This window comes from Triticum dicoccoides, chromosome 6B, assembly GCF_002162155.2.
Source record: "Triticum dicoccoides isolate Atlit2015 ecotype Zavitan chromosome 6B, WEW_v2.0, whole genome shotgun sequence".
NCBI classification, from domain to species: Eukaryota; Viridiplantae; Streptophyta; class Magnoliopsida; order Poales; family Poaceae; genus Triticum; species Triticum dicoccoides.
Window position 1 is genome coordinate 694,619,512 of NC_041391.1, and position 14,146 is coordinate 694,633,657.

The 14,146-nt window shown below is 45.2% G+C and overlaps 1 protein-coding gene and 1 long non-coding RNA gene across 3 annotated transcripts; one reads left to right on the forward strand and one right to left on the reverse strand.

The window, feature by feature from the left end:
• The first annotated feature begins 8,031 nt into the window (after positions 1–8,031).
• On the forward strand, positions 8,032–9,446 carry LOC119325824. Of its 2 annotated transcripts, XM_037599546.1 has the most exons (4): positions 8,032–8,174; positions 8,295–8,304; positions 8,537–8,686; positions 9,006–9,446. In XM_037599546.1, the coding sequence occupies exons 1-4, from the start codon at positions 8,119–8,121 to the stop codon at positions 9,180–9,182; spliced, it is 393 nt and encodes a 130-aa protein (XP_037455443.1). In that variant the 5' UTR covers positions 8,032–8,118; the 3' UTR covers positions 9,183–9,446. The 2 variants fall into 2 exon arrangements, with proteins under 2 accessions (XP_037455443.1, XP_037455444.1); XM_037599547.1 differs by lacking the exon at positions 8,295–8,304 and having other exon boundaries at positions 8,485–8,686.
• A 2,196-nt stretch (positions 9,447–11,642) lies between these two features.
• Positions 11,643–13,064, reverse strand: LOC119326055. The gene is made up of 4 exons (XR_005157793.1): positions 12,988–13,064; positions 12,719–12,802; positions 12,171–12,523; positions 11,643–11,748 (listed from the first exon to the last, which is right to left on the reverse strand). It is a non-coding gene; the product is annotated as an uncharacterized LOC119326055 (long non-coding RNA).
• Between the last annotated feature and the right edge of the window lie 1,082 nt (positions 13,065–14,146).

Below are 14,146 nucleotides of genomic sequence, written 5' to 3' on the forward strand. Positions count from 1 at the left end.
CCGCACACCTCAACCCAGACCATATATGGGGCACTATGAGGGGTTGCGGGCTTGTCCGGGCAGTGCACCGCATAGGATTTGGCCCACCCTGGATCACTCTTTCTGTTTAATCATTCTTTCTTTTCTTTCTCTCTTTTTATCCTCACTAATCATATGCATGTGACCGGACATATAAGGGAAAAATGAGGAGCATGGTTGCGTGCATGGACAAATAGGGCTCAGAAGGAACAATGCCCGAACGCGTCTGTAAACATTTAAGTGGTCAAATTTGTGGTAGATACCCGTTACATTTGCATGTAATGCATTCTACCCAAAAAATCCTTGAATAACTACTGTAATAGTTTTTAGAGTGGTTCGAAGCGCATGCACGCACACACGCAAAATGACGTTTTGACTTTTTCGGTCGGGACGCAGGGATGCATCCTGATCGGGTAACTCGATCTTAATGTTTTGACTACGTGTAGCCACTATAGCAAGTGGCATGCATGTATGCATCCTCCAAGACAGACAACTACTGCCCAACCGATGACCTAGATGGATTTTATACTCCTCCCATACCGAGCACATCCATTCGCCACTCTTCTGAGTTCTGAGATGTTAATATATCCATGCACGCGACTTGCACGCTGATTAGTATATGAACCCTGCAGATCTAGATGGATCGGATCGAGCTTGCAGATAACAGTTTATAAAGCAGCACGAGCTCAGTATATACACAGCCCAACCGGGTAGGAAGGTTTTGATTAAATCCGTTGCTGAAGCCCTTCCGGTGTTTGTCATGGGAGTTTTTAAACTTCCCTACTCTATCTGTGATGATCTCACGGTGATGGTCAGGAACTTCTATTGGGGTGCAGCCCAAGGGAAACGGAAGGTGCACTGGAAGTCTTGGCAAAAACTGCAACAACCAAAAAGCAAAGGGGGTGCAGGGTTCCATGATTATCGGTTGTTCAACTAGGCCCTTCTAGCTCGGCAGGCGTGGAGACTCCTAACTAGGCCTGAGAGTTTATGTGCAAGATTGTTAAAGAGTAAATATTACCCCAATGGCAATTTAGAGGATACGGTTTTCTCGGGTAATGCTTCTTCTACTTGGACTGCTATCAGCTATGGCCTTGATCTGCTCAAGAAAGGGCTGATATGGAGAGTGGGAAACGGCCGGAGTATTCGAATATGAAGGGATGCTTGGATTCCTAAGCCTTTCTCGTACAGGCCAATTTCGGCACAAGGTACATACAGATATTGATGGGTTTCCCAACTCTTAAGAGAAAATGGATCCTGGAATGTTAACCTGCTACAACAAGCACTTCTTTCCTGTGACGTACATGAGATCCTGAAAATAAGAGCTTCACCAAGACTAGGCAATGACTTGCTTGCTTGGGGTCCAACGAAGAGTGGTGCATTTATAGTGAAGTCCGCATACACTATGGCCTTCAACGAGATGTGTAGGATGACAGAAGAATCATCAAGCATTTCTCCAGATGGCCACCGTACATGTTGGGAAATGATATGGAAGAGCCTTGTTCTGCCCATTGTGAAGAACTTCGCCTAGCGCGCTGCTATCAACTCTCTTCCAACTTGGCAGAATAAACATAAACGGAAGCTTGAACAATGAAGGAATTGCCCGCTCTGTGGACGAGAGGAGTGTTAGAGAATATGTTTCCGTAGCATCTCAAACTCCTTTCCTTCTCCTACTCAAACTCCTTGTAATATTCCTTGTACTTCAAGCTTGGCTTCGGCTGCATCAATCAATATAAACAGAACCACGGCTCCCCTCGAGGGAGTAGGAACGCTTATTATCTTTCATGGTAATCAGAGCCACCTCTTCTCCTACATCTAGCCACAAATCAAAACCCTAGAACCACATATCATCGTCTCCATGGCTTCTTCGTCCGGCGTCGGCCTCAACCTCGGATCGCCGCCATCTGAGAAGCTAGCAAGAGGAAACTTCATCCTCTGGAAGACCCAGGTGCTCCCAACCCTGCGAGGTGCGCAGGTAACCGGGCTCCTGGACAACTCTGACGCCGCTCCACCCAAGACTGTGGAGATCACGAAGGCGGACAAGACGACGGCCCTCGAGCCGAACCCTCTGTACGGGCCCTGGATCGCCAAAGACCAGCAGGTCCTGTCATATCTTCTCAACTCCATGTCTCCAGAAATCCTTGCGCAAGTCGTCGGGAAGGACTCCACCTATGAGCTCTGGACGACGGTGAACAATCTCTTCGCCTCGCAATCACAGTCCCGGATCACCAATCTAAGGATCGCGATCACCAATACCAAGAAGGGCACAATGTCGAGCTCGGTGTATATGGCGAAGATGAAAAGCCTTGGGGATGAACTAGCTGCCGCTGGTCGTCCCGTCTCTGATCCGGAGATGGTGGACTACATACTCGCAGGACTCGACCGCGACTACGACTCCGTGGTGGCGGCGATCGGCGCTGTCAAGAACACAATCACCGCCGATGACCTCTTCGCTCAGATCTCCGCCTTTGATCAGAGGATGGAGATGCTGGGAGACTCGTCTTCAGGCGGGTTTCATTCATCTGCCAACGCCGTCTACAGAGGCCGCGGCCAGTCCCGTGGTAGATCCCGTGGGCGAGGAGGAAGAGGGCGCGGCCGCGGTGACCGCGGTGACCGCCAGCCTTCTCCTGCAAATAGAGGCGGCGGATTCAGAGGACGCCCTCGACAGCAACAGCAACAGCAGGTACGCGAGCAGCAGCATGACTATCCTGAGTGCCATATATGCTATAGACATCATCCAGGAGGTGCACGTGTCTGCTGGTGGCGCTATGAAGAGAATGATCAAGAAGAGAAGGAGGCGCATGCTGTCTCCTATGGCGTGGACACTAATTGGTACGCAGACAGTGCAGCAACAAATAACATCACAGGTGAACTTGACAAGCTGACAGTACGGGAGAAGTACAACGGAGGCGACCAAATTCGCACGGCAAGCGGTTCTGGTATGAATATCACCCACATTGGTAGTTCAATTGTTCAAAACCCCATGAAAAATTTGCACCTTAAAGATGTCTTGCATGTTCCTCAAACTTCCAAAAATCTTGTTTCTGTTCATCGATTCACCCTTGATAATAATGTTCTTATAGAATTCTATCCTCACTTTTTCTTGGTTAAGGATTTGAGCACAAGGAGAATCATTCTTAGAGGACGGTGCGTGGGAGGCCTCTATCCACTCATATCATCATCATCATCTTCATGGTCCAATAAACAAGCAAATATTGTCACCAAGCCATCATCATCAAGGTGGCATAGTCGATTAGGTCATCCATCTTCAGTCATAGTTAAGTATGTTCTTAGCAAAAATAAACTCTCTTATGAGAATAGTGTTGAGTCAGTTTGTGATCCGTGTCAACAAGCAAAAAGTCATCAATTACCCTATCCCATCTCTACTAGTGTGTCTACTGCTCCTCTACAACTTATATTTTCAGATGTATGGGGACCAGCCCCTACTTCAGTTGGGAGATTTTCTTACTATGTAAGCTTTATTGATGACTATAGTAAATTTACTTGGATTTACTTGTTAAAGAAACGGTCTGATGTATTCCAAGTCTTCATCAATTTCCAAAACCTTGTTGAACGCAAACTGAACTCCAAGATCATTGCTATGCAAAGTGACTGGGGTGGTGAGTATGAAAAATTGAACTCTTTCTTCCAAAAACTTGGTATTTCACATCATGTCTCTTGCCCTCATGCTCATCAACAAAACGGATCTACTGAAAGAAAGCACCGTCACATAGTTGATATGGGGCTAGCATTGCTAGCAAATGCATCCATGCCACTCAAATTCTGGGATGAAGCATTCTTAACTGCTACATATCTTATCAATTTGCTTCCTAGTAAAGTCATCAAATTTGAAACACCTATTACACGACTCCTTGGTGTCACACCCAACTACACATCTCTTCGTGTTTTCGGTTGTGCATGTTGGCCCAACCTCAGACCCTATAACACACGCAAACTCGCTTTTCGCTCCAAAAAGTGTGTCTTCTTAGGCTATAGTCTCATGCACAAAGGAGTTAAATGTCTAGATGTTCCTACTGGTAGGGTCTACATATCCAGAGATGTAGTTTTTGATGAGTCAGTGTTCCCTTTTGCTTCCCTTCATCCCAATGCTGGTGCACTTCTCCGCAAGGAAATCCTTCTTCTTCCTCCACATCTTCGGTCTTTTGATCATGGGGGCGACAGTTGTACTAACCAAAGTGATGATATTCCTGCTGGTATTGGTTCTTCTCTGTTGCCTGTACAGGTCCCTGGTGAAAACGGCGCTCAAAATGATCAAAATTTCGAAAATCAAGCTCAAGATCATCTTATATTTCATGCTGAGGAAGGAGACGAACCTGGCACAGATGACGAAGCTGATCCGGTGGCGCCCGCAACTCCTGTTCGTGCGCAGACCTCGGATCCCGCGGCCAAATCAGCCTCGGATCGCGCTCCCACCAACCGCAGCGCTGATTCAGCAGCAGGCAGGACCAGCTGCGGGGTCGGCTGCGGGGCCGAATCCGCCTCGCCCAGCGCGCGCCACTCCCACGCCGCCACCTCAGCAGCAGGCGGGACCAGCCATGGGGCCGAATCTTCCTCGCCCAGCGCGCGCCTGCAACTGCGGTCGGGCGGTCGATCCGCTGTGCCGGCTCGGGCGGCTGGCACCCGTGTGGTGGACACACAAGCGGCCACACCAACGGCTACAGGATCCTCTGCGCAGGTGGCGCCAGATTCGCCTGTGTCATCACATGCAGCTTCCTCGGGATCTTCTGCGGCGAGTGCTCCTGTGGTCCAGCCAGCAGTTTCTTCACGAGTTATGACTCGATTACAGAAAGGTATACGAAATCCTAAAATAAGAAAAGATGGGACTATACCATATGGAATGTTGTGTATTTCAGGAGAACCAACAACATTGAATAGTGCACTTGATGATCCTAAGTGGAAGAAGGCAATGGATGAGGAATATTCTGCACTTATGAGGAACAAGACATGGCATCTTGTACCAAATCAGAAAGGTAAAAATATCATCGATTGCAAATGGGTTTACAGAATTAAAAAGAAGGCAGATGGCTCCATTGACAGGTACAAAGCACGTCTCGTTGCAAAGGGTTTTAAACAACGTTATGGTATTGATTATGAGGACACTTTCAGTCCTGTTGTTAAAGCTGCAACTATCAGACTTGTGCTAGCCATTGCTGTATCCAAGGGTTGGAGTCTACGACAGCTAGATGTACAGAATGCGTTTTTGCATGGCATTCTAGAAGAGGAAGTGTTTATGAGACAACCACCTGGTTATGAGGACAAGAAGTCACCACATTATGTTTGCAAGCTTGACAAGGCACTCTATGGTTTAAAACAAGCACCCAGAGCATGGTACTCCAGATTGAGCTTACAGTTGAAATATCTTGGTTTCATTGCCTCCAAAGCTGATACATCATTGTTTATTTATAACAAGGCTGGAGTAGTCATTTTTGTGCTTATATATGTTGATGATATCATCGTTGCAAGTTCTTCACAAAATGCTACTAATGCACTTCTGCATGATTTGAGCTCAGAGTTTGCCTTGAAAGACCTAGGTGATTTGCATTTCTTCCTAGGTATTGAGGTCAAGAAAACTCAATATGGAATTATGTTAAATCAGGAGAAATATATCACTGAGCTTCTGTCTCGCATGGGGATGAAGAATTGCAAGCCAGTTCCTACACCTTTGTCTTCCTCAGAAAAACTTTCAGCATATGAAGGTGTGCCACTTCAGGAGGAGGAAAGTACAAGGTATAGGAGTACTGTGGGAGCATTACAATATTTAACTCTCACACGTCCAGATATCTCATTTGCTGTCAACAAGGTTTGTCAATATCTGCATGCACCTACTTCTGCACATTGGTCAGCTGTCAAGAGAATTGTAAGATATGTAAAGCATACTATGGGAATAGGACTTCATTTCAAACAGTCTAATTCCTCTCTTGTGAGTGCATTCTCTGATGCTGACTGGGCAGGATGCAGTGATGACAGAAGATCAACTAGAGGCTTTGCAGTATTTTTTGGGTCTAACCTTATTTCTTGGAGTGCCAGAAAGCAAGCCACCGTGTCACGGTCAAGCACAGAAGCTGAATATAAGTCCTTGGCAAATGCAACTGCAGAAATCATTTGGGTTGAATCACTTCTTGAGGAATTGGGAATCAAGAAGAATCGTATCTCATGTTTATGGTGTGATAACTTGGGAGCAACATATTTGTCCGCAAATCCTGTGTTTCATGCAAGGACAAAGCACATCGAAATTGATTTTCACTTTGTGCGAGAAAGGGTTGCAGCCAAGAAACTCGAGATACGGTTTATTCCCTCCAAGGATCAAGTAGCAGACGGTTTTACAAAGGCATTGCCATCAAGACCATTTGAGGAGTTCAAGAGTAATCTTAATCTAGGGTAGTTAAGATTAAGGGAGGGTGTTAGAGAATATGTTTCCGTAGCATCTCAAACTCCTTTCCTTCTCCTACTCAAACTCCTTGTAATATTCCTTGTACTTCAAGCTTGGCTTCGGCTACATCAATCAATATAAACAGAACCGCGGCTCCCCTCGAGGGAGTAGGAACGCTTATTATCTTTCAAGGAGGAGGACGCCTTTCATGCCTTATGCAGATGCCCTCTAGCGGTGCAAATGTGGAGATGTATGGCCACTGTATGGCGTTTGTCGAAGCTAGAAGAAGTGGAAAATACGGGCACTGAGTGGCTACTTCAAATGTTGCAGCCACTAACTGAAATTGAACGATGCATGCTAATGTTGACGGTATGGCGAGTATGGCACAACAGAAATGAGGTGACTCACTACAAGGAACCTCCGCCAATGGAGGTATCAAAAAGCTTTCTAGTGAGCTATCTAGATTCGCTCTTGACACTAAAATACTCTGACGAGGAGCGGGTGAAGGGGAAACAGGTGATCTCTTATGACCATGTTATGTTGCCTCGTGAGAGAGGGGAACCAGTGGTGAATGCTCTGTGGACGGTGCCAATGGAGGGCTGGGCAAAATTAAACACTGATGGATCCTGGACGGCCGATGATGGTGCAGGTGCTGGAATGGTCCTTCGTGATAGCACGGACCAGATTATCTTTACATCATGTAGGTTGCTATTCTCATGTAGGAACGCCCTAGAAGCAGAGCTCAGTGCGTGTATGGAGGGATTATCAATAGCAATTCAGAGAACGGAGCTACCAGTACATGTTGAGATGGATTCCTTGCAAGCTGTGAGGATGATAAATGATGGGGCCACTGATAGATCGGTCCTTGCCTCATTGGTGGAAGAAATCAAGCATCTTCGTACTCTCCTTACAACTATTTTTACTCATATCATCGTAGCCAGAATGTTGTTAGTGACTATTTGGTAAAATATGCCAGAACTGATAATAGAACCGTAGTTTGGCTTAACTCTGGCTTGTCAGAAGTTATTGATCTTTGTAATACAGACCGTGACATTATCACTTAAGTAATACAAAGGTTCAACCGCAAAAAAAAAAAAAGACCACACGACACCTACTCGTACACACAAATTACCATCACCAGCGAAACCAGAAGTATAGTAGTACTCCGGCACCAACCACGGCAATGGCTACACCGACGGCGGCCTGCCCGGCGGCCTACTCGTGGGCGCCGCAGGACGGGTGAGCACACAGCAGCAAACCCGACGCTTGGTTTCTACTACTAACACGTGTGTAGATCACATGGTTTTTCCTTTTCCTTAAGTGTGCTACTTAACAGGTCCTAATCTTTTGAGTACTACGTGTAGCAACTATAGCAAGTGGCATGCATGTATGCATCCTCCAAGACAGACAACTACTGCCCAACCGACGACCTAGATGGATTTTATACTCCTCCCATACCGAGCACATCCATTCACCACTCCTCCCATACTGAGTTCTGAGATGTTAATATATCCATGCACGCGACTTGCACGCTGATTAGGATATGAACTCTGCAGATCTAGATGAATCAGATCGAGCTTGCAGATAACAGTTTATAAAGCAGCACGAGCTCGAGCAGGCCACACGACACGAACTCGTACACAACAAATTACCACCAGAGCGGAACCAAAAGTATAGTAGCAGTACTCCGGGCTCCGGCACCAACCACGGCAATGGCTTCACCGGCGGCAGGCTGCCCGGCGGCCTACTCATGGGCGCCGCAGGACGGGTGAGCACACAGCAACACACGACGCGTTTCTACCGGCACCTGTAGATCACAGAGTTTTTCATTTTCCTTCTGAGAATTAATTTGTGGGTTTTTACTTTGACCCATCCATGGATGAAGTAGGGCACCAAAAATGCTAGACATACAAAGACTTACATGCTTTTACACCCTCCTTCCTTCTAACAACCAATCACAAATCTCTCCCCTCCTGATTTTCAGGGGGATGGGCCGCCCCGCTCACCTATTGACCAATCAAGGTTAACCATCCTGTAAAGGCCTGTAAATCGTTTGTACGTGTAGCATTGCCGGGTAGGGCACAGCGCGGGCAGAAGGTGTTCATGCAGGTCTGCGCGGGGTGCCACGTCATGCTCCCCTACGCCGGCCTTCGGGCGGCGGCGCAGGGCGAGGTGGAAGCTCAGATGGCCGTGATCGTTGTCACGGAGGAAGCTGTGACGGCTGTGAGATCCCCATCCGGTGGCTCGTACACGCCGGACCTCACCGCCCTCACCACAAAAGTAGGACACCTTTTTTTTTAATGAAACACATGTAGACGCTTGATTTTGCCAAAAGAATAAAAACATTAACTCTTGAAATAAATCTAAAAAAGTGCAAGCACACATGTTAAGCCTAGGACATGGATCAAGACGGTCAGGTTTCACTATAAAATCTAATCAACTAAGCTAGCTCAGTTTGCAAGCATGCTCAAATTTCGGTATTTCCTTAGATCGAACAGTTCTTAGCATTGACTTAGAAATAGTAACATTTTTCGGTCGCATGAGAAGTAACAAAACCACTAGTATGTTACACATCCTTCGTTGTTCTTTTTCCTTCTAGATCCATGAAGGGGCGGCTCTGTACACCACCGGGGGCAACATCACGACGACGATGCCTAGGATGCTCACCGGCGGTGTCTCCATGTGCCAACAGCTGATGAAGAAGATGGCGCCACCGAGCGCCATGTGGATGCAGTTTGCCCAGCCCTACATTGGGACAACTATCCAGATGGCTTGATCGGCCCATCGACGTCCAGAGTTTGGAGTCATGCTACGGTGAAGCTTACCTATTTCCTTGAAGATTTCACATGTATCTTTGTGCTGAATCGAGTAGTATCGAGAATAAATCCTCATGCACGTCGTGTTTAGAATGGAGGGAAGTTTTTCGATATGAAGTGTTCCCATGATTTTTATGGAGTGTACCTTCGTTCTCAATGTACATTAATGGCGAGCGAGTCCACATGATAGGCTCTCATCCTGAAGCACGTTAAGAAAAATGTCGACGTCATCAACTCCCAAAGAACGTGTTTTATTGAATGTGTTTCCTCTCTCAATATACACCATGCATAATGGTGTGTGTGCACATGATATAGGCTCTCATCCTAAATCAGGGAAATAAAATATAAGCTCCAGGGCTGGGATCATGGATACATGCGGCGGGCGTTAGAAAGCCGTCAAAGACCTATGGTCATGTGCATGAACGAACTGATGCAGAGGCCGAGAATAACTCCATTAAAAAAAAAGACAAGAGAGGTTGTTTCACGCTTTTTTGCCGAAGCTCTGGAAACCAACCTTGCCAAGTGAAAACGGCTTCTACACCGGTAGAAAGGCGCCTTCCCCACCATGTAGCAGTTGGGGCCACGGGCCATGTCACCCCAATCCAGAGAGTCACATCAACAACGTCTGATCACAAACAATGCAAAACTTCTAACACAAACCACTCATAGGCATTTTTTACGTCATATATTTCCCTGTTTAGGAAGTAAAAAAAGTTACATATTTTTATTTTTATTGCACAGCGAATAGACAATCATGTATTCTAGAAACCTTGGCCAACTATCTGCCATGATATTTAAGGGAACTATAATAGAGGCAAATGTGAACATATATTTGCAATTATCCAAGTGGCATAAATTAATATGTGAAGATGTATGCTTTTGTTCTTTTCCATGTTTCTCTAATTTATACAAATTTATTTCAAAAAGATTAAACATCAAAAACACGAATTGTAATTATATGATCATATGTCATAATAAGTTGTAATTTTAAGGAAGTAGAAAAGCTTAGTATAAATAAATCTTTCCCTAATAATAAAGCACGGATTGACTCCGTGGTTTCACCGTCACAATACGCTTCTTCCCAAGAAATTTACGCTTTCAGTTTTTTTCACCTATATTATATTTTCTACATCCGAGGTGGTACTATTGAGTTTGTCGGTTTCACCGTCGTTTTTTTACATCTGGCCCACGTGGTTGTGTGTGTTCGTATTTAATAAAAAATAGGAAAACAAGGTTGGGTACGTAGCAGACCAGTTAAGCTAGGCTCATGTGCGTGCCAATGTGGGCGTCTGGCTCCTTAACATAAAGAATAGCAAGCAAGCATACTCAGGCCAAGGAGTTGGGCGCTTGATGGGCACGGAATGCTGGGCCGAGACGGGCGTCTGGCTCCTTAACATAAAGAATAGCAAGCAAGCGTACTCAGGCCGAGGAGTTGGGCGCTTGATGGGCACGGAATGCTGGGCCAAGACGGGCGCGCATTACGGCCCACGGAACGGACAAGGAGGAGGCTGGAAGCTTTTTCATATTTGTTTACTTATTAAATAGTCCCACCTTCCTATTTTACATTAGTTTTTTGCAATTTATATACGTTCTTAGGTTGTCGTGCATCGAGCTGCTTCAGAAATTAAGCAAAGAATAAGGCGTGAATATTGTATGAGAAATAAAGAAGAAAGGCCAAAGGAAAGGGAGAGAAAGGAAATAGAGGGTAATTATGTGGTAATTAACCGGCTGCCAAATGAGATTCATGACATCCTCGATATAAGGAAAGAAAGAGAAAAGAAATACACACTAATTGTATGAGAAATAAAGAAAAAAAGAGAAAGGAAAGAGAGAGGAAGGAAATATACGGTAATTATAGGAGGATTGAAGGAGGATCCCTAACAAATGGGATAGGACATGCGGGACTTGTGGGCGCCATATTTGGTTGGCATGGAATTTAATTTGAACCAATGGCAGGCGTACTGGCCTCATATCTTATACTAGTATAATGCTCGTGCGTTGCCACGGGCTCTTGAAATATTTTGCTGGAATTATGTAAACATAATGCATGTAAAAAAAAGATAGCACAGGTATAATCGAGTAATAATTTAAGTCCACTTCACTTACATTGTAAACTGTTAATAAAAGACAATTTGACAATGCATACATATAGTGCGATGATCGAACTAAAAATTTGTTACAAATTAATATCTATTTGATGCGTTTAACAAATTCTTGCACAATAACCGTCCACCATGACCGCTCCACCACCACCCTGAGGCTCGACATGAGTCAACTTTAATCGTGTCAAATATACATTGTTTGGATCCTCATGCACATTAAGCAACATTCTTAATTTTTTTCTGCCTATAAACCATTATTCTTCTTCGTCTTCGTTCTCCTGCTCCTCTTCACTTACTATCTCTACATTCCCTATTCAAGCCAACCGCAACCATCAATGGCCCATCCGGCTCAAAATCCCCAAACCTTCTACACCCAGACTACGAACTTTGAGGGACTTTTTGCCAATATTTTCTCCTTTCAAGTCTGCAAACAATAATATTAATGTAAAGTAATTAGTGTAAAGTGGTTTATGCCCACTCATGGCCAGTACAACCACGAACTCTGTCGTCTCGCCTACATGATGTGCGTCCACTCCCACAATTTTCCCCCTTACTCTGGCGAGGCCTCCATTACTTCCGAATATTTTGTTCGGATTATTTGCCATCAAGGATAAATTAGCATATGTGATAAAAGTTCCTATGATTTGACACTACAGAGGTAGAGCAACATGAAAAATAAAAGATCATGCTTCTAATCTTTGGACTTTTGTAGTTTAAAAAAATGGCGATAATCTTACAACATTTTTCAGACTCCCGTCCTAATTGAAAATGATTGATGCATTAAGGAACACCTATGGAATCCAAAAAAAAAAACTAACAGCAAGCGACAGTGACATGGATGGCTACCTTATTGCTTTGGAAGTGGATGGCATGAGCCGTCCCCTATATGCACGAAACAGTCCCAGCCATGCACAGCTAGCCGAGAAACATTGGGTCAAAACAAGGGTGTTGGTACCTTGAGCAACGATGCCATCACGTTGACAAATGCCCAACCCAATTGCTCGTCGCCATCCTCGGCCACCACCTGGACACACTCCTCTAGACCCAGGCGTTTCGGACGACATCCTCCCCGCTTCCCCTGGGCGATGGCCGACTACCGTAACTTCTCTGGAGCGAATCCTTCCAAAGCGCTGCTGACAACATCGTCCCTGTGGCGCTGCTCCTTCCTTTTCATGCCTTTTGCTTCATTGACCTCCTTCCTATGAAGTTTTAGTAACAAGGTACATTTCAGTAATCAGTAAAAAAATTCAGATATTAGTACAAGAAAAATGAGCCACTTGACAAAGTTTTAGTAGAAATCAGATTTTCGTACAACAAGATATTTTAGTACGTACTAAAAAGAATAGTACAAGGGCAATCATCCGAACAATATCATCAGAAGTATGAAACTGAACCTTTAGTCGCAGCAGGTGACTACCCTTGTCATCTCAAGATTCAAGCCTCTCCTCTTATCTTGTTCTCCGAGCATGCACTAAAAACTGCAAAAAATACAGAACATGTACATGTGTGAACTGAAATAGTGGAACTCAAACAAACCTTCATCAATAGATCTTTTTTGAACTATATGGTCGATTATGTACATGGTCCTCATAATGAAAACTAAAATATTGGGTTAGCCTTTCCCATATCTTTTTTGAAGAAAATCATAAGCATCAGCACTTACTATGTGGAAGACAAATCTCCCAGCTTGTTTATGATTCAGAATTCAACTGCATTCAGGCCAATACGAATAGCATCTCAAAGATCTAGGTAAATATCTGGAACAAAACTCAATGAAGAACCATAACATCAGTCAAAACTAAACATGGAAATTTTGAACTCACTGACTTTATGTCAGTCCAGTAGAACGCCCGTGCGTTGCTACGGGCTACAATGCATATAAATAAATCAAAAAAATAATTAAATTCTAAAGTGGAAACTCATTTCTCCCTCCTACGTTCGAGTGTGAACATACATCAAACGGACATCTAACAGGATCCCCAAAATTCAACCGTTTGGAGAATAGGGTATCTTCAAATCCATGCATATCCATATGTGAGGAAGAAATATGGTTATCCAGACTATCTGCCATGTTATCTCTAACACGTGCGGGCCAAACAAATTAAAAAAAACCACACCCACGACGCACCCTTCTCTTTCCCTGCCGAACCCTCACCTCCCCGCTCGTTTCCCGCCATAACGGGACATTTTTCACTGGAGCCCTCTCCATTGAAATCAGATAACGCCCATCTCACCTTCGTCATGTCGCACTCTCTTCTTCACATTGTATTTCCCCACGGACCGCCGAGGAGTCCCCCGCCAACCGCCCCGCTCTCTGTTCTGTTCCCCTCCCCATGTGTTTCTGTCGATAGGGGGGAGTTGTGCGCCACCCATGACACCCTCCGAGCCAAGAAGGTAGATCTGATGTCTCCTTAGCCATTTTCAGATTGTAACATATAGTTCCCCTCCCCATGTGTTTGTGTGGAACCAACGTCGGGAGTCAGCCGAGCGCCACCCTGGTGCTGGTTTTGGCAATGCTCCATGTGCCCAGAGATTCCGCGTGATCCACCGATGCAGTGAAGGCAGGAGCCTCCGCCATCATCGTTGACCGCCTAGGCTTAGCCCGTCAGCATCCTCCGACGACGAAGGAGGTAACGGAGAGAGGACACAGTGACCCTGGAGGCCGGGGGATTGGATCCACCCGAGTCACCGGCCACGGTGGCAACATGGGGCCGACCTACTTTTTTTTGTAGAAGCATATATTGAGGAAAAAAAGCCCAAACAATGTAAAGGAGAATAACAATGATAATTTTCTGAGAGACCCCACTTCTTGGTGTAAGGTT